The sequence below is a fragment of the Haliotis cracherodii genome, unplaced genomic scaffold (genome assembly GCF_022045235.1).
Source record: "Haliotis cracherodii isolate W230 unplaced genomic scaffold, xgHalCrac1.p SCAF_8, whole genome shotgun sequence".
Taxonomy (NCBI): domain Eukaryota; kingdom Metazoa; phylum Mollusca; class Gastropoda; order Lepetellida; family Haliotidae; genus Haliotis; species Haliotis cracherodii.
Window position 1 is genome coordinate 59,031,578 of NW_027266341.1, and position 25,498 is coordinate 59,057,075.

Below are 25,498 nucleotides of genomic sequence, written 5' to 3' on the forward strand. Positions count from 1 at the left end.
GTATGATCTGTGCGTGTATAACGGTTATTATCTCGAACTACGGTTAACTTGATGTTCGACATATCATATGTTCGATGATACCCTGAAATGTAAATTAACCACGAAAGCAGCTACGCTGTCATTTACTTAAACGCTACCCACTTCGATGCATGCTCTGTTCTACCTCATGCTCACACGGTGAACCCCTTACCATCTACATAGAACACTTTAACAAGTAATATCTATAGAGAGATAGAGGAGACATACAAATATACGCTCTACACAGAGGATGAAGAGTTGATATACAGGGTACAAATTCTACGATAGAAATGTACAATATACAAGTAGAACGAATACAACGTCTGTACAATTGTATGTTTCAGACACCGCTGCAAAGTTTGCTTTTTTAAAATTCTCAATACATGAATGGAATTTCTCAATAGTTTGTCTAAATGTCTGCCGCTTCCAAAAGTATTTATTTTCAATTCCAGCTAAAGCCATTGTCGTAATTAGAAAACACGAAGTCTTGAAAAGAAATGGTTTGAATAGGTACTGGAACACCTGTTTGAAATTCATGTTTTTAAGTGTTTTAAGTCCAGATTTGCAGATTATCAATTTGCTTCTAGGCGCCTCTCGTAATAAGACGCGAGCAATTTCTTGAGTAAGTTCTGTGTATTTTTGTACGAACAAAATTAGGTCTTTGTTTTTTAAGGGCAACATGCACATGAACTCGTTAATGGTCAGTGAATAAAAATATATACCCCCTATATGTAATTCTCTACTTACATATAGGGGGTATATATTTTTATTTACTGACCATTAACGAGTTCATGTGCATGTTGCCCTTAAAAAACAAAGACCTAATTTTGTTACCAATAACGAGATCCTGTGGCAGCACGTTTCGAAATGGAACATTAAAAAGAAGACAATTATTTCTCAAACATATAGGTAGGACATTTATATATATCTATCTCAGCTCCGAGGCTGAGACTCATGCAGGACAATGGAGGGAAACCGGAAATAGACATGACCATATATAGAATAATGCACACGATGCACCGTGTATTTTATCACCGTTACAGCGACTGTGCATCAGACTTCATGATTACAAATCGACTCGCCACGGACACGAGTTTGGATAAACTTGCACTTCGCTGAGAACAATGTTACTGGAGAGTTCTGTATTCATTAAAAAAGAATGTGGACCATAACGCCGACTTAAGCATTTCAGTCAATCAAACGCAAGTCGACAGTGGTAGTATGTCATGGGTTATCTGCCCCTGACATATCCACATGAAAAAGTTATGGGCGAATCTCCCTTTCATTAAACAGCAAGTGGAGACACCTTTTAAAAAAGAATCCAATTCTGGATATTACATAAGAGATATAAAAGATAGTGAAATTTAACTGTGTATATATAATAGATGTATATCACCATAAGGAATCATATCATCATCATTGATGATTAATAGAAGACTCTTGACATGCGAAAATGTATTGGTAACAGTTGACATAAAATTGGGAATACACATAAACCCCAGGTGACATTCAACAAAATAGACATAACACGAAATATACTGAAAATAAACATTCAGGGGTTATGAATATTTGGGGATATTTTTCGCCATATTTCCGGGACAGCGCCGAAGCGACCTTAAATCTGTACTCACTCACTCACACTATCACATTAATGATTTTCCTATTAAATAAACTCGGGATCTGTTTTTAATTCGTTCAATTTCAACCTTAGAATATCCAAACGCTAAGGACATGTGTAACCGACAACACTAAGAAAATATTCTGTAATGATATATTCAGTTATAATATTAATAACAATATTAGTAGGAATGTCATAAATCGCTTATATGTACATAATTTGAGCATTTACCGATAATAACTGCAATGGATAATCTTTTTGTCCGGTTCGTTAAGATCCAATTTTTCTGGAAGGGTATTAACGGCACATTGCCCGCGAGAATTAGAAGAACGTGGAGTTGTGTACCTCCTCCTGAAGAATCTTGAAAGGGGAGACAACTGATACAAGGGATGTATAACGCACGACAAATGGAAGCTGGAGCAGCCGGTTGGAACACGAAGCAGGGAAGGATGCTGGAACAATAGACACGTAATATACGTAGAGGAAACGAATAGCATATGGCTGGCGTCTTGAACCAGACGCCAGACATCTATATGTTCCCTGGTTGGACGAATCTGTAAAACTCGCGTTCCGTTGATAACGTCTTTTCCAATGTTAAAAAACATACTAGAATATCCCGTTTCTCATAATTCTCCCTCAGGCATCCGTACCCATCACCGTTAAGTATTCATATCCTGTTATCCATAACAGAACTGCTCTCCGAACAAGTTTAATAACGTCACGTGACTTCACGTGCATCTTTGATGTTCTCCATTCTGCTCATGAAGTCACTCCATGATACTTATCAATGTCACCCACACCGGCCTAAAGTTGTTGTCATGGTAACCGGAAGAATAAAACCAGTCTCATCTCCACAGTCGCCATGTTGATCTTCGGCCGCCATCTTGAGATTACACGGAAACCACGTGACAGATTGAGAGCATGGTAACACATGTTCGTGGAAGTTTCAAGGCGAATTTGGACGACAGCAGTCGTCTACAGTTAGGTATCCTTGTGTATTAACACATCTCTAGAAGAAAAGTCGTTCTTTGGTAATTAGTCGTAGGGAGATATTGCTTGTAAACAATCAGCACCGTGACGTCATTACCCACAATCCTCTAGGTTTGCACAGTTCTTGATATAGGTATTTCTTTCCTACCGTGGCACTTGAAGCTCTTCATACGAACCAAACACAAGATTTGTGACGTCATATCACGCAGGCGCAATTTTCAACACATATTCAGGTGACGTTATTTCTTGTAGAGGTCGTTTACTGAAACGAATAATAAAAATAATTGTTTAAAAGGTGGCAAGTCTTGAAACTACTTATGTAGGATATAAATATGAATTAGGTCATACTAATTCATCGTTTCTTGATTAAAAAGAGGCTTTACAGAGGTGCGTCCCCTAGCCGTGTCAGGATCCGAAGATCGCGGGTTTGAAGTCACCCTGATTATGATTATTCGTCTATCAATCAAAACTCGTGCTCGTGAATTTCGTCAAAGTGAAAATGCGACCTCCGTCACTTCGGGCTTTACCGCCCTCATATAGCTGGAATATTGCTGAGTGCGGCGTTAAACAACAAACAAACAAACAAACAAACAAACAAACAAACAAAAACTTCGGGCTTTCTATTGAAAGCGGGGATAAACCAAACTGACTTTTTACAGTTAAAAGTCAATGCGTGCCAAGTAAGGCAAAGATAGCAGCTAAATATCGGGCCTCGGCACGTCACTGTAAATCCTGCACGTCAAAATGTATTTTTCAATATTTCCAGCGTCACATACCCCATACTCTATCTACTTTTGTTTTCAATAAAAAACATGAACAAAGACATACCGCCCTTCTCGTTTGAGAAAAATGTGCTCGAGAAACATTTAATACTTTTTATGTAGCCTTATGATATTATGAAAGTATACCAAACCACTACACGGAAAACCTTCAAGTGAGCGGAACCCCTCGTATTTCAGAGTAAGAATACATGCCCACAGAAACGTATGCTTATCCGGACGATACATGGATCGGGTGGTCAGGCTCGCTGACTTGGTTGATACATGTCATTCCAATAGTGTAGATCGATGTTCATGATGTCAATCACTGGATTGTCTGGTCCAGATTCGATTATTTACAGACCGTCGTCATGTAGCTGGAATATTGCTGAGTGGGGTTAAACAACAAACAAACAAACAAACAAACAAACAAACAAACAAACGAAGGGGGTTATTCAACTTTCAGCCCTGGCAAGTTTGAATCAGATTTTCCAACATCTCTTTACCTGTCCTCTAACTAACAGGGGCGGTGGGCCTAGTGGTTAAAGCGTTCGCCCATCATCCGAGTTCGATTCCCAACATAGGTACAATGTACTTAGCGCATTTTTGGTGTCCCCCGCTGCGATATTGCTGCTAAAAACGGCGTAAAATCATATTCATTCACACAAACTGAAAGTCTTACCTACATCAATCTATAATCACTGATTTCCCTAATTTCATAGAAACAATGTCTGAATGATATGGCACAGTCACAACATTTTATAACGTCTAAATTGAAAGTTGGCAGCACACTGCGGAGAGGAGATACCCTTATAATTTATGGTAGCCAGAAAAAATAGTTTGTCTCGAAGCAAAACATTGAGTCGATATCTTTGCTCTCAAGAAGTGGCACAAAGACACTTAAGAATGACAAATATACGAGAACTTCGTTCAAAATCAATAGTGACTTCCGAGGACTCCTGTTAAAAGAATGAAATAAAACGCAGAGAGAACCGAAGACTTAAGGTTTTGCATTGGAAAATGTTAATTACTGAAAAATAATTTGATTACTCAAAGATAAGACACTGGCGATTTTAGATAGCTGTTGCTTGGCATTCATTTTGTTTTAGGTATAAATCTTTCCTGTCCCCCCCCCCCCCCCCCCCTCTTCACCCTGCCCCCACCCCCCGGGTCTTTCTCGTGTAGCTCAGCCTCCTTAGGTGCCGCAATTCGTTGAACAGAGTTGCGTCGCTTATGCGTGTAAGCAATCTAGGATCGTGGGTTTGAATCCCAGATTCGCGAAGGTTGTTTTTAGGTTTGGCAGCATCATATTCGTTACAATGAGTTTAATCTTTGTGGTAAACGTGTTAGTCCTCCATCACTTCGGGCTTTCAAGCCGACATATCGTAATAGTCATGGAATACTATTTAAAGCGGCGTTAAACCACACAAACTCACTTCTTTCTCCTTCTTTCAGAACAAAAACCGCTTACCTTGATAGTACGTATCTTTCTCCATTGAACATTTTCTTGACTGTAACAGAAAACAAATCATATTAAACATTTATTCTTAAAATTAGCCAAAAAAGAAATTATCATTCATGAAAAATAACATATTCCAGACCCCGTTAGTTCAGAGACCCCTAAAGGGGATAAAACAAAGGTTGTCGGCTCGGAGTCAGTATACAGTGGGGTATTCATGTTAAACTGCGGCATGATATCTCAGTAGGTTAGTAAAACCACCAATAGTCCGGACAAGTACTGGCAGCCACCCGCACGCGAAACTCTGTAATTCCGAACCCCCGTATGTCCGGAAGCCTCGACTTCGGACGATTGTTTCAAGGAACGTTCTGATACATACGAAGGGTAACCCGAACGACTGCTCCAGGAAACGACACATTCCGCAAAGGGGTGTCACCGTAGACGATGCTGCTTACCCTTTTCTTGAAGTTAATGTTGGTCCTCACCACCCTGTGGTTCAAAGGCATCAGTGGACGGGCGTTTACCTCCATTGGAAGATCCTCAAGATTTTCCCGACCATTGTATAAAACTCGTAATGATGATAGCTGGAAAATACAAAATACAAGCAATAATAATAATAATAATAATAATAATAATAATAATAATAATAATAATAATAATAATAATAAAATAAATAAATAAATAAATAAATAAAAATAATTAAAAAATAAAATAATAATAATAAGTTTTCAACAGAAATGCTTTGTTTGGTTCCGTGGATCATGATTAAGGGGAATTCGTTGGTCATGGTCATCGTGCTAATCGTATTAAGGGACCCAACTCTGCTTACAGAATTGAACAGTATTTTAATAAGATCACATTTTCCCGAGGCTCTTAACTGACTACAGTCGTCTAAGGCGCCGCAATTCGCCGTGCAGAGTTGCATCCCTTGGACACGCCAGAAACCTATGATTGTGGGTTCGACTCCCGGTTCGCCCCGATTATGTTTTTAGATTTGTCAGCACCATATCCGTGCTCGTCGTGGGTTTCACCGAAGTGGTAAACGTCTGAGACCTGCATCACTTCGGGCTTTCCTCCTACATTAAGCTGACACGCTAATATAACTGGAATCCTGTTAAAAGCGGCGTTAAACCCAACTCACTCACTCACTCTGTCCTAGCGAGTGATGTTCCTTCTATGGTGACCAATCAGATTCCACCTCTCACATCACTTGCACTAGCTGCAAACAATATGGCGGAGTCCAGTCAAGGCGATCTGAACAATATTCCAGGTCTATAGTTTAGGTCTATAAACGGACCTTACCTCGTGAAGTGCATCAAATTATTTGAGCACCTTGATTAAAAACATGAACATATTTTGAAAATATCTGTCGACATCCAGTTGACGGTACACATGCTTTGCAAATCCTGCGGTTGAAATTCATGTTGTATACGAACCGGATGTCTAGTTCGTTGCGCGATTTTGATTGGACTATGCATTGACTCCCTTGCCTCGGGAAGATGGTTCAAACGCGTCTGGCAGTTCGACGAACTGATGCAGGTCTTAAGCGAATATAAATTTGGTGAAACCCACGAGAACGATTATGATGCTGACAAACCAAGGATCTTAATCGGGGTGAATCTAGGATTCTAACCCACGGTCATCGGATCCTGGTACGACTAAAGGACGCAACTCTGTACGGAAACGACGTCTTGGCGTCTGTCGTTCCTAACCTTAACAAGGATAACGGTGATCACGATACCATGGAACCCAGAACGATGTTACATAGATATTGTTCTCATATATCCTATATTTCAATAGAGACTTCCAACAGGCAACCATTAAAGACAGCGGGGCGGTCGGGTAGCCTAGTGGTTAAAGCGTTAGCTTGTCACGCCGAAGACCCGGGTTCGATTTCCGACATGGGTACAATGTGTGAAGCCCATTTCTGGTGTCCCCCGCCGTGATATTGCTGGAATATTGCTAAAAGCGGCGTAAAACCTCACTCACTCATTAAAGACAGGTGGTGATATTTCACACAAATCCCAAGTGTGCAATACGAATATCTTTGTAATTTCGACTCTCGCGAGTTTACAGTAATTCTAAGTTATGGCAATTATAAGTTTTAAAAACAAGAACGCAATTAACTGTTAGTCCCTTTATTTTACACATTACTATACCTTAATTTCATTATAACGACAACCGAGGCCTTTTAGTTTTGCTTTTATGGTTTCTCAAATGGGCGCTATATGGAGGGTCTGTAAAGCCCCCATCAAGCTGCTCATAAAAGATTGAAAAGCCCCATAAATCTGCTTCTGTGTACTGAAGTCTGTTTACCGTGTGCTTGTCGGAGAGGTGGGGAGGGGAGGGGGGTTGGGGTGGTTGTTCATGTCGGACACTGGCAAATCTTGCAACGTGCTAATTCAATAATATTGCACGACTATTGACGAAAACATCAAAAACTCTGTCACTCCACGAGAGATAGGAAGCAGACACCAATGCCAAACAAGCCGCGTCTTAATTACCGGCCATTTGATGCAGATAAAGAAGAAATTCCTCCAGTCCCTTGCCACAGCTATCCCAGAGTTATGAGAACTTCGATCGCCGGAGATTAAAAAGACGGGTTATTGCAACTTGTTCATTGAACGCCCTTGCTGCCAACTGGATGAGGACTCGTCAAGGATTGACCCGGCCCTGCTAAGAGCTTCAGGGACCATGTACGGAGCTCAATGGCTGGAAATTGCTGTTTTTATAAACAACACATCGCCAAGGAACACTTTGATGGATTGGATGGAGATGAGAGAGGTAGTTATAAGCATTCGCCTCGCCAGTTAAACTTCCAAATGGTGAAGAATTCATCTCGAGTATGTATCAAAATGTCCTCTGATCACTCGGAACTATTGAAGCAATCGATTGCAGATCCTGAGTAAATGTTTACTACCAACGTAATGAAGTTTGCAAAATCAAAGTTCACAATTTGTAATATTCATACCCTCCAAATACTTCCTTCCTGGGGGAATTTTATTCATGAATGACTCTTAAACGACCATAGCATATCTGGGAACACAAAGGAGTTTGTAGTGGAAGGAATTCGTTTCATTATTAATCTTACAACATTTCTGCTATTTCTAGAACCACTGCGCCGAATGGCTGATTGATTAATTTTGTACATGAAATTATCCTGATCATCGGTACATATTTGACATAGTTTGTGCAAATCTCTCTGATCTGAGTTTTGGAATATGGAAATTGAAGAAGGGCGGGATGACATCTGATGTAGTCCATTGTCAGTACTTCACGGCACAGCTTTCAGAGGATTGTTGTCAAGGTTATCACTTGAGCCTGACAATAGCGAGGTATGAACACGTTTACCACGTGCAAATCAAAGAACTACTTCCATCGTGCATACACTACATTCCACCATCACGAGACCGCTTCCGTGAACTAGTAGCAGAGCGTCCCCCAGGAGAGCGGAAGTTCCGTGGCTCGATCCCTGACCGCGTCATACCAAAATACGTTAAAATATGGTACTTGTTGTTACCCTGTCTGACGCTCGGCATTAAGAGTCTTAAACAAGGACTGGTCGGCTCGGGGTCAGTATACTGTATCTGAGTGGGTTTTTTATGTTAAACTGAGACGTGGTATATCCATGGGCTAGCACTATGCAATCGGACAAGTACAAGCAGCCACACACACGTGCATGCACGTTTCTATATAAGTGCAATAACCTTGCACGCAACGTTTCCCATTTCTCCTCACCTCACCCGATCACAATGTACACAGCCGCTTTGCTGTAGTCGCTATTTTTAACCAACGAATCAAGCCTCGGTCATGTTTCAGCGAGAGGGAAAACAGTCAATGTTCTGACCAATGAGACTCAGAAAACGTCGCACAAACGGCAATATTTCTTGTGCAACGTTGTGCCATATATGATGTATCCATCAGCTCGACACATTACTTTGATATTAGACAATCGTAGGGTTCGCTCCTAAGTTCATGTTCGGAGTAAGGCTCATTTCATTACCTTCGGAATGACAAAATAGAGATTTAAATAGCACCACTGAAAAGAGTGAATGAGTATGGTTTTACGCCGCTTTTAGTAATATCACGGCGGGGGACGCAAGAAATGAGCTTCACACATTGTGGGGAATCGAACCCGGGTCTTTGATGCGACGAGCGAAGGCTTAAACCACTAGGCTACCGCACCGCACCTCTCTGAAGAGACTTATATGAAGGATGCCAGTATTTCTAAAGAGGAACGTTGCACAATTGTGACGTTGGTGGCCTCAACACATTGCAGTGGTATAAAGTCATATTGGTATAAAACTGTTATAAATTATTATTATCATTATTATCATCATCATTATTATTATTATTTTTGATAAAACTGCGACATTTCGAAACTCGCCACAGACAATGTCGCTCCCAAGTCATAACTCCAGTCTAATTACGACCACAATGGGAATTTCGCAGACATATGAATTTTATAATTGGACATGAAAACTCACTTTCTACATAATATTTTACATTAGATACACCGCTGTGAAATAACACGTCATTGTTCGTCACACTACACATTCAGAGTGCACATTGCAAGAGGCACCAGCCTCCATCACTGTCGGAGGGAGGGGGCAGTGAAGACTCTCCATCCCTCCATCCCTCTGACATTCATCAGCTGTGTTCCCTCATCCGTGACCCACTAATCCAACACAGAATTCCACTATTGACATTTTACTGCTATTAAGAAAGAATCCGCGATGTGTGTTACCATTAACACATCCGTGAAATCGATGCAGCCTCTAAATGAAAATACACTAATTAAGTGCATCAACTTCCTTCAGCATTGACGTTCAATCTTCTATCACCAGCGAACACTGTAACACATTGTGTCAACGTTCATACAATATGGACAAAGTGTTTATAAGGTCAATATATTTCATACACCAAAGAGTTTGCGTTTTCGTACACGTTATTTAACTTGTCAGATGATTAAAACAGATATATGCCTTTCTTTCTTTAATAAATCAATCAAGGGTACTTACTTGAGAAAGTATAACATTTAAGACGTTGTTTTCAATATCCTATGTTGGATGATTTTTTATAGCTTCGATTCAAACTATTGTTCTCTGGTAAACCTAACGAACAATTTCACAGTTTCTTTAAACTGTAATGATTAATTTGTTTTAAAAATCAAAATCTTGTAATATTTTCTCAATAAGGAATCCGGGGCTGCCATGGTAACAGGTCACCTGCTCGTGCAATGGAGCACGTGACCGAACACTCAACATGCCCCGAACGTGAACGACTAATGTTCACTCTCTCAACAGAACATTAGAATCAGCGGTCGTCTTTCATGCTTATTGATGTAATAAAAAAAGGTATGAAAACAGAAGTATAAAATCGATGCTAAGGCGAGAAACTGTTCTGGTCAAGTGCCATCGATCAGTGACCGTTTTTCACCATGTATCAAAGAGACTGGCTTTATGGGAGGAAGGCGAAACATAAATTGCCGCTGTTAAAATTCCTACAAAGTATCAAAATACTTCACAGAAATCACTGGATGTTTCAACAAAAGCATCTAAATGCAGCAGCTGCAATCAAACAACCTCGACCCCTTCAAACCCCGGTTCAACGAGCAGTTGGCCTAATTATTCCTATCAAATTAACGCCAAACTCACATCAAACAAGTTGAGGAAATTTACAAGATAGATTGGTGAGGGGTAAAATTTGAACCGGGCTCTGTCTTGCAGGAGCGACGCTTGGGTAAGCACCAAGCAGCACGCCTAATGAAGGGTCCGAAACCTCCACAGAAGACACATCATGGCAACTGAAGCCAACGCTATCCCATTCAGAAGAAGTGCCGGGAACAGTCTAACTAAATCTTAGTGGAAACCAACACAATTTGCTAGTCTGATTGGGTTATAACGACTTATTAATCGCAAAGAAATCGACGGCCGATTGAGCAGTTTGCTAAAATTCAATCGACGTGGAAGCGGTTCTCTCTCAGTTGGTTGAAGCAATGTGAAGCTCAACTGCGGGCCCAGATTGATCATTTAAAGGGGCCACACTCGGGCAGTTACTGACTTGGGTACACTTTATTATCCACTGCTATCATTATTGAACTGAATTTAGTGATAAGTTGCACTTTCTAAACCTTTTGATTTAAAAATGAATACTTAGACCAAAGGTTTACGTTAATCGGTTTATTTTTATATTTGACTTAATACCAATATTTTCGTAAATTTTGTTTTATTACTCACTCATTTAGAACAGCAGGGTTTGTGTTTAATGTTTAAATGTACGTCAAATGCTTTAAAACTATTTTTTGTATGCTATCAAGCAATGATTCACATTGCAACACAACAGACAGTGCTTTCATAGTTACAGCGTCTGTGACTGAAAACTATTTAAAGCGGCTTTATGCTCAATTTGTTTAAACAGTCTGAAGCATAATTAACTTTTTCCCGATTTTTCGGGAACAATAATTTTTTCACTAAAAAAACCTAACCAGATCCCAGTGAGCAAATCGCTACGACTGTCGTAAGTCTATGTTAAAGTAGTGGAGTGACGATCATCTTTGCACTAAGATCGCTTTGTCTAGTCTAGAAGTGCTGAGGTAAACAACTACACTTCGGGTATGGCGAAACGATTCCCATGCCCCCAATATTCGTTATATCAGGAGCTGACTATATACCAGATGGCTAGTGTGAAACCTTCTTACCTGCTCTTTAGATATATAGATGGGTTTGTTAAGTATAATCCACGTGACCGTCTCCTGACAACCAGGATGAGTGAGAGAGCCATCGTAGGTCATGTAGTGTTCTGTCTTAGGCAGCAACTGTTCTAGGGCCAGATGGTGAACCTTTGCCCTCTTGCCTGGAACACACACAGATATGCACACATCATATTTTGTTCTTTTAGGTGGAACATTTCTTGACATGAGGACATTCAATTTTCAAAAGGGGGCATAACGGTCTTGCCTTGGACAAGAGAATTCTATATCATATATCTTGTCTGGGACCAACAAGAGCATTCTATATCATATATCTTGTCTGGGACCAACAAGAGCATTCTATATTATATATCTTGTCTGGGACCAACAAGAGCATTCTATATCATATCTTGTTTGGGACTAACAAGAGAATTCTATATCATAGCTTGTCTGGGACCAACAAGATCATTCTATATCATATTTTGTCTGGGACAAACAAGAGCATTCTATATCATATCTTGTTTGGGACAAACAAGTTAATCATGTATCATATATCTTGTCTTGGACCAACAAGTGAATCCTGTATCATATATCTTGTCTTGGATCAAAAAGTGAAACCTGTATCATATATCTTGTCTTGGACCAACAAGAGATTTCTATATCATATATTGTTTGGGACAAACAAGTTAATCATGTATCATATATCTTGTCTTGGACCAACAAGTGAATCCTGTATCATATATCTTGTCTTGGATCAACAAGAGATTTCTACATCATATATCTTGTCTTGGATCAACAAGTGAAACCTGTATCATATATCTTGTCTTGGACCAACACGAGATTTCTACATCATATATCTTGTCTTGGACCAACTAGTGAAACCTGTATCATATATCTTGTCTTGGACCAACAAGAGATTTCTACATCATATATCTTGTTTTGGACCAACAAGTGAAACCTGTATCATATATCTTGTCTTGGATCAACAAGTGAATTGGGCCAAAGGGTTGTACAAACAAATCATACATAGCTTGTCTAGGTCCAAAAGGGGAATCTTATATGATATATCTCGACTATGACCATGGAGGGGAATTAAATATTAGTATCACATATTTCGCAAAGGACAAACAGGAGGAATTCATTATTACATATGTCGCCTGGGGCCAATACTTACTTATAAGTTGCATATCTCGCCTAGGGCTTAGGGAAAACAATATGTGCCATATTTTGCCTGGGACGAAATATTTTTATGCAATATTCTGTTCTCAACTAAAGAAGCACTATACATGTATGTACTACTCTTTCCCTGGAAGGGAAGTAAATATTTCCTGCCTTGTCAATCAATCAATCAATCTTTATGCATGGTACTTATGAGGCCAAATGACAATAGTGTGTTGTCTGGGGCGTGATACAAATTCATACATTTTCTTAGTTTCATAGCATGATAAATGAACATTGATATATTTCTAATAGTTTCTGTGCAATCACAAGTCATTAACATTTTACCGTTTGGGTTACGGTAGAAATAGTCATTTAGATATTTTGCTCTTAAATCTTTATACACTGAACATACACATAAAAAGTGATATTCATCTTCAATACAATCAGTTTTACAAATCCTACAAAGTCTGTGTTCTCTTGCAATACCTTCATATCTGCCTTTTTCAATAAATGGATCATGTGAGCCATAACAAAATCGAGAAAGAGCTGTTCTGAACTTATTTAAATTTACACTTAATAGATAAGGTTCTAGTGTAATAGTAGTCTTAAATGTAGTGTATACGTAGTAATTTGCTTTTCTACAACTGGACTAGGAACCATGTAATATTTGGATGAACATATCTTTTAAGGTCTGTGTCAAACGGGAGAAGAAATGTTGTGACATATCTACATGTTGCTGTAACCAAATATAACCATATCCACATTCGTATATCATGTTTTTAACTTTTGATGCCGAATTTTGTTTCCGATGACTGCCGTAGAGAAGCATCATATTTTAAAACATTCTCTAGGGTATCTTGAAGATGGTATATTTAATAGCTTGACCCAGTATTTAATAACCTTTAAATAACTATTGTTATATATAGGAAACCTTCCGCATTCACCATATACCCTTATGTTTTCTGTGCTAGATTTTACACCCAAGAACTTTTTACATGCAAAAGATCTATTTTCTCAATAACATCCATATGTTCTTGGCCCCAAGTTTCGGATACATACAACAGAATCGGGCTGATTTTTGTATGAAATATTTTAAAGTAAACATCATATGTAAACTTGTCCAGAACTCTAAGACTTTTTAATATGCCTGCAAATGTCTTGGCTTGCAATGAAATGTTATGTGCATTCCTTGACCAAGTTCATCTACTTGTAAAACACACGCCTAAGTATTTATAAAATGGAACAACTTCTACAGGCTTCCCTCTGTAAAGCCATTTTTCTTTTCTGGATATGTTACCGCCATTTTTAAAAACTACAACTTTGGTTTTATCCATATTTACAGTCAGTATTGACCCGTCACAATGACTCTCTAATACATGTATTTGCTTTTTCAAGCCAGGTATTGTGCTCGAGAACATGACTATATCGTCAGCGAAAAGAAGCAGAAATAATTTATTAGTTTCGGGGTGAAGTTGTATTCCATCAGTGCAATTATTTTGGATTTGATATGATAATTCATTTATGAAAAATGAAAATAAGAAAGGACTTAATATACACCCTTGTCGGACACCCATGCTACTTACAAAATTATCCGATATAGCGCCATTGTTCCGGACACACGGCTTCATATTTTTATATAGAGAGCACAATAACTTTCCAATTTTGCTTCTTAGCCCATGTCTTTGAAAGAGTGACCACAAGGTTTCCCTTTTCATAGAGTCAAAAGCTTTTGCAAAATCTACGAATACGGCCTTGTCATGGACCAAACAAGATTTGTATACAATGTATGCCAAAGACAAAATAAAAATTACACATGTCATGTTATTCCTGGGAAGTTGAAACAAAAATATCTTGCCGGAGACAAAAAGGGAAATAAATGGTACATACCAGGCCATGAACAAGAGAATAAGTATCATGACATATCTTGCTTAGAACCTAGAAGAATTATATATAACATGTATTGCCGGGACATACAGCATATCTTGCCTACTACATTATAAACACCAGTATCGAAATGATGGTTTTGTATTTTTTGTCTGGAACGTTAATATAATCGTTCACATTACATTTGCGATATCTCGTATAATCTATATGTCTTGGACATTAGCAAATAAAGTACGAGTTAATAACGACATAAAGAGAATTATAGAATCCACTGACTGAAGACACGCAACATTAAAGTATGCATGCCCTGTTCGTCATCAACAGAATCATACAGTATATTTCGGACAATTTAAAGTCAATTCTTAATAATATTACCTTTAAAATGTAGCCCCCTGAGTTCTTTCGTTATCAACACAAATGCTTTGTTTGGTTCCTTGCCAATCTGGAAGGTAAATATACCGTATATAATAATAACAACAACAATGACAATAATAATAATGATAATAATAACAACAATGACAACAATAATAATAATGCCAATAATAACAACAACAATAATAATAATAATGATGACAAAACGATTTCCATAATCACAGGACTCTATTATACGATTCTGACTTTATCATAATCAGGTATTAGTGACGATACCAGGTGAGAGTATCAAGCCCCACGGGTGACACACGTCAAATAAGGAGGCATGTCAAATGTTCACCTGAAAAGTGACCAAATCTTCCAATTGTGACACGTAGAAGCACGTTCAGACATTGCCGTAAAGGACGTGAGACACGATGACACGCAATCAGTCACAAAACGTCACAAAACCTAATCACGTGATACTTATTGTGGTAAATATTTACGACATATATATATATATATATATATATATATATATATATATATATATATATACTTGGGACCTATTATTACCCCGTATCCCACAGGGACGTATTATAAGGGATTTACTTGGACCGAGACTAAATAAATACGGAGACTAACGGGATCGGGTGGTCAGACTCGCTGACTTAGTTGATGCATGTCATCATATCCCAATTGCTTGGATCGATGCACATGATGTCAATCACCGGATTGTCTGGTCCAGACTCGATTATTTACAGACCGCCGTCATATAGCTTGAATTTTGCTGAGTGCGGCGTAAAACAAACCAAACCAAACAGGACCACGTGCCAATGCGTTCAATGCCTCAAACATAAGTCTCTGAAGTTTATTTGTCAACAAAATTGACTGTGATTGTTCCTTTGATAATGAAGGCAAATACATGTATATTTTAAACATAAAGCATGGTGCAATTTGTTACTACATCACTGACGAGTGCCATTTCGTTCTTACTCATTAAGGAGCAATTACCTTAGGCGTGTATGAAGTACTGTTATTACAGGAATCAGGATCCCTAGGATGTTCTGAGAACATGCTGGAGCAACTGAATTGACGCATTATCCAATATGTTCATATGATTGAAGTACAGTTAAACCTGGAGCCAAACAATATATACACGTACATGGCGTAACGGGGAATAGAGAAAATCAGAAATATGCAGCTGGAAAAAGGTTAAGCACTTCCGCTTCTCTATTTCCGTATATCCCAAACTTCCGTGTATCGTTTGAACATATCTATCTATGACATTGGAGCCGTGAAAATCCGGGTTAGAATAGGTCCTACTAAGAGGCGACTACGGGATCGGGTGGTCAGGCTCGCTGACTTGGTTAATGCATGTCATCGTATCCCTACTGCGTAGATCGATGCTCGAGATATCAATCACTGGATTGTCTGATCTAGATTCTATTTTACAGACTGGCGTCATATAGCTGGAATATTGCTGAGTGATGCGTTAACAAACAAACAAATGACATTGATATCATATCTACATGTCTAGGATACCGCAGATACGTGAAGGAACATTGTTACAAGAACACCATGTGTTCCTCCAATCTCATTAAAATCAGATCTAAGTTCTCGCTGCCGCTAACCAAAGATCTGAGGACATCCCATGACGGGTCACGTCAGAACGCTTTCCGCGAACTTTGACCGACCAATGAAACAACTAACAAGAAGTCGACATCAGCCAATAATTGGAAAGCAGCTTTCTCGAGCTTTACGACACTCGTTTCAACCTAGCAACTTCGATATCAGACTACCCTTGAAAATATGTTGACACAGTTCTCGATTAAAATTTTGAAAACTGAACAAACGAACATTCCGGTATGTCTAATATATGGTTGCGATTGTATGGCTGTGCTTCCCACGTACTGTGCAACGCCTCCTCCGTTCAAATGTTTATCCCACGGAAGCGAGAGATAGACGATAATTTTGCCGGAATCAGTCGTACGGGCCGTAACTGTCGTTCGGAATTCCCCGTGTCAACGTTTTCGAGGTTACACGATTAGAACACACATTCCGACTGCCACTTTCATGATCTGGTAAGCGACGCTTTGATAGGTCGGATGAAAGGTTGTCCTGGCATGACCTGTAATGGGATGTCCTCAGATCTTTGTTTAGCGATAGCGAGAACTAAGATCTGATTTTAATGAGATTGGTGTTCCTCCAGATGGCAAGTCCTAAGATGCAAAGAAACAAAGGATGCAGGTGATACGGTAGTCAGCTTACTATTTCCATCACACAGTTACAAAAAACCCCACAGCATTCGATAAAATATTTCGATTTCTGCATTTCAATATACTTTCATCGCGTTGAAAGTAAAACAAATATGTTTCGTCAGAAAGTTAATCCCGGATACAATTGAAAGAAATGACTATTTTCTGTTGAAATATGGTAAGCGGGGCTGAACTTTCTTCCAGGAGACCGCCTCCGTGGTCTAGCGGTAGAGCGTCCACCCTAAGAGCGGAAGGTCCGAGGTTCGATTCCCCGGCCGCGTGATGCCAAAAGACGTTAAAAGATGGTACTTGTTGTTATCCTGCCTGGTGAATACTTTCTGACATCCATTATCCATCATTTATGACATCATCTATTGGTTATGCAACGTCTATAGCTACAGTCCTTTATAAAACAGTTATAACTCTAGTCGGCGACATTACCGTCATATCACGACAGGCTTGAGTTATTCGTGTGTGGACCAGTGGTTGATAATGTGAACACCGACCAGTGTTATCAGTGAACACACGCTGACCCAAAGATCAGCCGAGAGTTGAATTTTCTGTAGGTTTCAAGACAACAGTTACTGAGACTATGTGAATACATTAACATGATACTCGTGTAACTTTCACAGGCTTTTTTCTCATTTATGCGTATGTGTGCGTACATGCGTAGGAGCGTTGTTTGATCCTGCGCCAGTAGTGTTTCCAGATAGTTACTTATGAATTATAAGAATTCAGGTCTGAAATTGGTTGACGCGTAACTTGTGAGTGCGTGTACGTGCGTGTGTTTTACAGCCAATGTCAAAATTCAGTCAGTTTGAAAAATCTGTGTGTGTGTGTGTGTGTGTGTGTGTGTGTGTGTCTGTATGTGTGTGTGTAGTTCGTGCGTGCGTATGTCTTAGTGCGCGAGCGTGTGTGTACATGTTTATGTTTTTTTTATTCGGGTGTATGTATATACATGTAATATGTGTGTGTCTGTGTGCGCCAGAGTGTGTGTATATGGTTCGAACTCAGAGGTGAGTGTCTGTATTTAAACATCATATAATATTATTTTGATAATCAAGAGTGTCACTTCGGATTATAGAGTCTGATTACTGCGTCAAATAAACGCATGCTTTCAAACCATGTACACTCACGTGGGGCACTAAAATATCCAATCAATCAATAACCAATCATTGATACTTAGCAGCGAATGTGACATTCCGATCTAAATGTGTAGCGTTAAGTGCAAAGGCATGCAGTCTGTCGAGACGCTGACGTCACGTGACCACTGACCTCCATGAAGACGGCGAGGATCGCCAGCCCCTTGTTGCCCCGCACTGCCTCGGAAATGTTGGAATACAGGTCCGAGTTGTATGCAACGATGTGCATCTGGAAAATATAAAACACAGGTTACTCAATTGAGAAATAAGATATTAATTTTCACGAACGGCTGAGAAGTAAGAAATACGAAAAAGTAGAAATTCCCGTATCAAAACAGGTTTGAATCATTGTGCAGAGTTGCATCCCTTGGGCATGCAGAACTTGTGATCATGAGTTCAAATCCAAGATTCGCTCTGATTTTGATTCTAGGTTTGTCAGCACCATACCATCTTCGTGGGTTACACAAAAGTGGCAAACGTCTATGACCTGCAACATTTCAGGATTTCCTCTAAAATAAAGCTGATGTGAAAAGTCTGATCAAAACAGCATCAAACCAAGCTCGTTCAGTCACTCAATTGAAAAAAATACGCCCATTTTTGATGGTGGCTAAAATGAAACAAACAAGAAAATGTTTTTTCGAGTGAATGTAGTGCGGGTACAACAGCTCGGTTTTGGACCTTTAGTTTGGACCAATGTTTCGGAGACGGGTTTCATCCTGGTATAACATGGGGAAAATGGACAGTTTTACAAATATTTCATAACGTTACATACCACATATTAAGAATTGGGAATTGTGAAATAAGGGAATATTACAACAAACGACCATGTTCCATTATCTTTAGACTGCCAAGGGTCAACCCGATAACGCATATCGAACAAGGCCCGCATCTCTAATTGTGCTGGTCAGATGGAGTTAACAGATGTAAGACGTTCTTTAGCTGTATCTACAGCTGTTTATCACCGACCCTTATCAAATCACTAGTACCATGTATACATTCGTGGCATACTAGCAACTGTTAAGCTATTATTCTTACTAAACTTCACTCATCAATGCCTCGGTCAAACTAAATTATATAATTATGTAAACATAGCGCCACTAAAGTTCACAATAACAACGTTATCATCAGTTTAATCATTAAATGAGATTATCTGTTGTAGCTAGAATAGGTATAAATACGGACGACACACAGTCACAAATCTTTCTTTTTAAACTGACTGTTTATTCACTCAGATCGTGTGTTGATCGTGTATAGTGGTACCTCTGCTAAGCGAGCTGATTCCACAACTCTCGTTTTAATATGTTTACCATAAAATGTTGGCAGCCCATATTGGTAACAACTACCGTTGAAATGTGCCGCTCGAATAAACCGATGGAATTAAGATTAATGTGCAGAGAACTAATATTCTACTTTCAATATTGGACATTACATTCCAGGTCAATGTCCGTGTAAGGAAAACGAGTTTTGTTGGTACAACAAGGCTCACTTAGCAATAAAAGCAACAAAACCCCATTCCATAATCATAAGAAATATCCATTGTCCATTGTCCGACTATATCATGAGCATGTGTTTATAAATCACTATCAAATAGTAATGATACCAGATGTTCGCGAAAAGGTGAGCGTAAACTACCCCACCGGTGGCAAACATATCAAAAACACATGCAAAGGCAAATCAATTTTTCACCTGAAAAAACACGGATTCACCTCATTCGCGTTTTAATACCAGTAACGTTTGTATTTCTTTGGTCCAATCCAATTGTCAAGTGTATGCTTTCTTTTACCCTGCAGTTTATAGACATGTAGACAAAAGTACACATCTAAAGAAGCATTTATCAACACCACACTCTACAACCAGACATAAATTTTCCTTACTCGTTTGTACCAGTTTTCAGTCGATTGAATATGTTTAATTTGATTTCGTTTGACATTTACAGTTACGAAAACGATTAACATTTGACGCGTCTACCGAAATTTCTAAATACATCCTATTTCCCCCGGCTAGCACTAAACAACCAACCAACGAGGCCTTATACAACCAACGAGGGTGATTTTATCAGGCGTATTATATATCGAAGTTGATATTAATCAAGATACTACCCGATAATTGGAAGTATTAATGTTTTCCCCGCTCGAGGTACATTAAGTGGAACTGTACGCACGACAGGTTATATATATATTTGTAATTTCAACTATCAGAAAATATCTAAATTAATATTAACTTTGATATATACTGAACCGCAAAAGAAACGTCACCATGGATAGATATATGAGAAACCTTATTTGTCCAAACTCTGTCAACATACTTTGAGGCATATTAAAAAAAAGAAACTTGGTGAAACTGATCATCAAGGTTGAAATTAAAGTGTCATATTGTTCTTAAAGTGAAACACAACACTAGTCTCGGAGAAATTGTCATCACAAGTTAGTATCTCGTGTGTATTGATGACTGTCGTGCAACGTCGATACATGGAAATGGATGAGGCGGTTGATAAAGGTCATAGGCACTTGAGCCCACACTCTGAAGAACGCCTGACGCAGATCAGCTGCAGTTGTCGGCCTTGGTCGGACGTCATTCAGCCGTCTTTGAATCTCGTCCCACAGGTGCTCAATGGGATTTAAATCGGGACTGAGGGCAAGCCACGGCATGGTTGTGATGCCATTCAGCTGGAGGAAGCCTCTTGTTGCTCTCGCAGTGTGAGCACGGGCGTTATTACGCTGAAACATGTGGTTGCGGCGACGTGCCAAATGAGGTATGGCGTGTGATCTCAAGACCTGATCAATGTACCGATCTACTGTGACACCATTGCCTCTCCCTGGACCGATGTTCTGGAAGACAACAGGGCCGACCCTCTGTGCAAGACCAATTCCATCCCACACCATGATGCTCGGGCCAATCCACGAGTCTCTCTCAACAACACAAGCACCCGAATAACGTTTCCCACGGTGTCGCCAGACTCTCTCTCTGCCATCTGCTGTTGAGATACAGTAACGGCTCTCGTCTAAGAAGAGGACTCTTCTCCACTGCATGGTGGCGCCAATGCTGGTGCTGTGTTGCCCACTGAAGACGGTCTCGGCGATGACTTGGTGTCAGAATGGGTCCTCGGTGTGGCCTGTGACAGCGGAGATGTCTGCTCGTCAATCGTCGACGCACGGTGTCCGCCCTTATGTCTCGCTGGTGTGTTCCCATGGTCTGTCGAGCAGTTTCCGCAGCAGTAACAAAGCGATCTTGAAGATGCTGTCGCACAATCGGACGATCCTGACGTCGGGTTGTGAACCCTGGTTTTTCACTACGTGGTCGGTCATCTGTAGTGTTGGTGGTCTGGCTGGTACCGTTGCTGGAGCCTGCATATGGTCCTTACGTGGACTTGAATTGCATTGGCTACTTGCCGGGCGGTTTGTCCAGCTAGCAATCGTCCAAGGGCTTGTCAATCTTGGCATGTGGTAGCAATTCAGTAACGAATGACTGTTATCCGATCTGGGTGGATTTTTATAGGGCAAGAAATTGGGGAACGCATGTTCATTTCAATCTGCACGGAACTCACGTGCATCGGGTTACCATGTCCGTTGCCGTGGTGCGTTTGCGCCATCGTTTTTTGTGTCACCTGCTTTGTGTTTTTATCATTAAATCTTATTTTTCCGGCCATGGTAATGTTAAATTTTAGAAACTTTGACAAAAATTACCCAGATTTTTAAATGACAACTTTTCATGCAATGTTTCTTTTTGCGGTTCAGTATATATCACGCCTGATTAAATTATTCTCGTTGGTTCTTTGTACAAATATTTGTACAATATACACTCTCAAAAAAACCCGAACAGGTAGATTTTAGGTAAACTTATTGTACCTAATAAAATCGATATATTTAATTTAATATCATAGATACAAATATGACATTTTAGAGCTCGATAGTCACATGTTGTCGTTGTACAAAGGTATTGAAAACTGTTCATTGTCATGTCACATAAGGCCACAAGAACTGAACTCAGTATCTTGTGTGACCGACCCGGGCAGCAATCACGGCTCTGCATCTCCTCGGCACTGACTGGATAAGTGTACAAATTCTGTCCTGCGGAATTATGCGCCATTCTTCCTGTAAGGCGTTGGCCAGTTGTTGGAGTGTCTGCGGCGTGTTCTGACGTTGACGTACACGTCGATCGAGTTCATCCCAGGGGTGTTCGACGGCCAGGCTAAGACGTTGATGTTGGCATTATGTAGGTAGTCTACCGTGACACGAAGCGTGTGCGGTGGAGCGTAGTCCTGTTGAAACAGCTCCCTATGGCGGCCAATGATTGGAAGAAGGTGACGTTGAAGAATTTGATTCACGCAGCGATTTGCTGTCAAATTTCACTGAATCACAACCAAGTCAGATCTCGTGGTGTAGGATATGCCCCCCCCCCCCCCCCCCCCCCACTCACACACCCCCCCACTCACCCCCAACAGGGACGATAACTGGTCTTCTGACTGCAGTGGCATTGAACTGTGTGTATCGGTCCCAAAGGGCGGCAAATGGTGCTGTGATGGACGTTGAAGTGGCGTGCAACGGAAGACTGCGATTCCCTTGTTTGGATACGTCCTGTGGCGACGTTCCAATCGCGGCATTTTCGAACTTGAAAAATGTTGAATATTGAATGACAAATTATTGGCTTATGCTTGCGTTTTTATACCACGAGTTACGAATGCCATAACTTGCAAGTGAATTTTGCTTTACTGTTTCTCTCCATGACATTTTTGAACAAGTGTGAAAACAATGCCGTTTAAGACATTGTTAATGGACAATGGCTGCGTTTTTGACGCACCGTTTGTCGAATATGAGGTCCCATTTTCCAATAACATATATCCAATTCATATACCGGATTTTTTGTGTAGTCAGATTCAGTGAACTACATACTACCTGTGCGTTTCGTTTATATATATATATATATATATATATATATATATATATATATATATATATATATGTGTGTGTGTGTGTGTGTGTGTGTGTGTGTGTGTGTGTGTGTGTGTGTGTGTGTGTGTGTGTGTGTGTAATTTGGAGATGTGGAGGAGGTATTTTTCGTCTGGTAAACAAGACGAAGTGTTGGATGCTGGATGTTCAGAAAGATGTTTTTGAGGACATATTCTTGCCTTATATAGTGTGTCTTGAAGTGGTCTAAACCCAAACGCACGCACGCACGCACATATGCACGACTGACAATTTAAACTCTGGCAGGTCCTGTCGTTGCAAATGAGTTTTTCACAGGGGCATAATCTGTTCCTTGACGACAATCCTTTTGTGCACTTTGCAATTTATTTTTACCAACCAGCAATGAAAGAAAATTAATATTTGACATGCTTATATAACACCGAGAATCCTTGCTCTTCTACGCCTTATTTCATCTAACCGTTTCCATTTAAAAAGGGACTGACAATGCTTGTCCTTTACAAATGACCTTTACATATCTTTTTTCAACGGATGCAGAAACATCAAACATTAATTGGCATCAAGTATTACATTAACAAATCCCTGCTTTTATATGACAATTATGTATTTTGCCAAATAGTGGGTGAATGTTATTTTTTCGTCAAATGAATAGCCCTATTGTCGTGTACTGAGACGCAATTTCATAGCCAAACCTATTTTGTTTGAAATTTAAATACGATCAGAGACTTAAACTGTTCAATGCGGTTCGTCAGCTCCGATATTTAGTCTCTAATCTTCGGGAAATCTTTGTAGATTTATGAATTGACTGGAGCGAGGCTTTAAATCCATTACCAACAATTTAATCAGGCCGCGCAGTCAGTCTACTGATAAAGCGACTATAACTCCTAGTCGGGGACTTGTAATCGAATTTTTGTTTTCTGATCGACTGAGCAGAGGAAACATTGGAAATACCAGCTCTTATTTATGGCGCTAAGTCCTAACAGGAACGTCGGCGTTCTTTTGTATAAGGCACGAGGGTGGGTGTAGTGGGGGTGGTGATGGTTGTAGTGGGGGTGGTGATGGTTGTAGTGGGGGTGGTGATGGTTGTAGTGGGGGTGGTGATGGTTGTACTGGGGGTAATTGATGGTTGTAGTGGGGTGGTGATGGTTGTAGTGGGGGTGGTGATGGTTGTAGTGGGGGTGGTGATGGTTGTAGTGGGGGCCGGAGACGGTTGTAGTGGGGGAGGTGATGGTTGTAGTGGGGTGGTGATGGTTGTAGTGGGGGGGTGGAGACGGTTGTAGTGGGGGAGGTGATGGTTGTAGTGGGGTGGTGATGGTTGTAGTGGGGTGGTGATGGTTGTAGTGGGGTGGTGATGGTTGTACTGGGGGGTGGAGACGGTTGTAGTGGGGGAGGTGATAGTTGTAGTGGGGGAGGTGATGGTTGTAGTGGGGGTGGTGATGGTTGTAGTGTGGATGGTGATGGTTGTAGTGGGGGTGATGATGGTTTTAGTGGGGGTGGTGATGGGTGTAGTGGGGGTGGTGATGGTTGTAGTGGGGGTGGTGATGGTTGTAGTGGGGGTGGTGATGGTTGTAGTGTGGATGGTGATGGTTGTAGTGGGGGTGATGATGGTTTTAGTGGGGGTGGTGATGGTTGTAGTGGGGGTAGTGATGGTTGTAGTGGGGGTGGGGTAGGGAGGTGTGAGTGTGGGTTGAGTAGAGGAGGAGAATGTATGGGTGAGATGGAGAGGAGTGAATGTGGGTGGGGTAGGGAGGTGTGAGTGTGGGTTGGGTAGAGGAGAAGCATGTGTGGGTGGGATGGAGGGGAGTGAATGTGGGTGGGGTAGGGAGGTGTGAGTGTGGGTTTGATGGACGAGGAGCATATGTGGGTGGGATGGAGGGAAGTGAATGTGGGTGGGGTAGGGAGATGTGAGTGTGGGTTGGATGGACGAGGAGCATGTGTGGGTGGGATGGAGAGGAGTGAATGTGGGTGGGGTAGTGAGGTGTGAGTGTGGGTTGGATGGACGAGGAGCATGTGTGGGTGGGATGGAGGGGAGTGAATGTGGGTGGGGTAGGGAGGTGAGTGTGAGATAAATAAAGATGACAAGCTGGCGTAGGTTTAACAATTTCGCAAATTCCATACTTCATCGTTATTAAAAAGAAAGTTTAATTTGTACCTATTTGTATTTCATGATAGTTTCGGGGTAAAATGTTTGAAAAATAAACTGACAGAGATATTCTTCTACCATATCCTTAACGTCACAGATTGTA

At 40.4% G+C, this 25,498-nt stretch overlaps 1 protein-coding gene across 1 annotated transcript in view; it reads right to left on the reverse strand.

The window, feature by feature from the left end:
* Nucleotides 1-1,608: 1,608 nt before the first annotated feature.
* LOC139449792 (carbonic anhydrase-related protein 10-like) overlaps nucleotides 1,609-25,498 on the reverse strand; it is a 121,095-nt gene continuing 97,205 nt past the window's right edge. The window contains exons 5-10 of the mRNA XM_071231323.1: nucleotides 18,464-18,559; nucleotides 14,955-15,021; nucleotides 11,544-11,698; nucleotides 5,299-5,427; nucleotides 4,856-4,895; nucleotides 1,609-2,888 (exon numbers count right to left, since the gene is read on the reverse strand). Coding sequence (XP_071087424.1) covers nucleotides 2,866-2,888; nucleotides 4,856-4,895; nucleotides 5,299-5,427; nucleotides 11,544-11,698; nucleotides 14,955-15,021; nucleotides 18,464-18,559 — 510 coding nt within the window. The 3' untranslated portion in view covers nucleotides 1,609-2,865. The remainder of the gene's footprint in view (nucleotides 2,889-4,855; nucleotides 4,896-5,298; nucleotides 5,428-11,543; nucleotides 11,699-14,954; nucleotides 15,022-18,463; nucleotides 18,560-25,498) is intronic.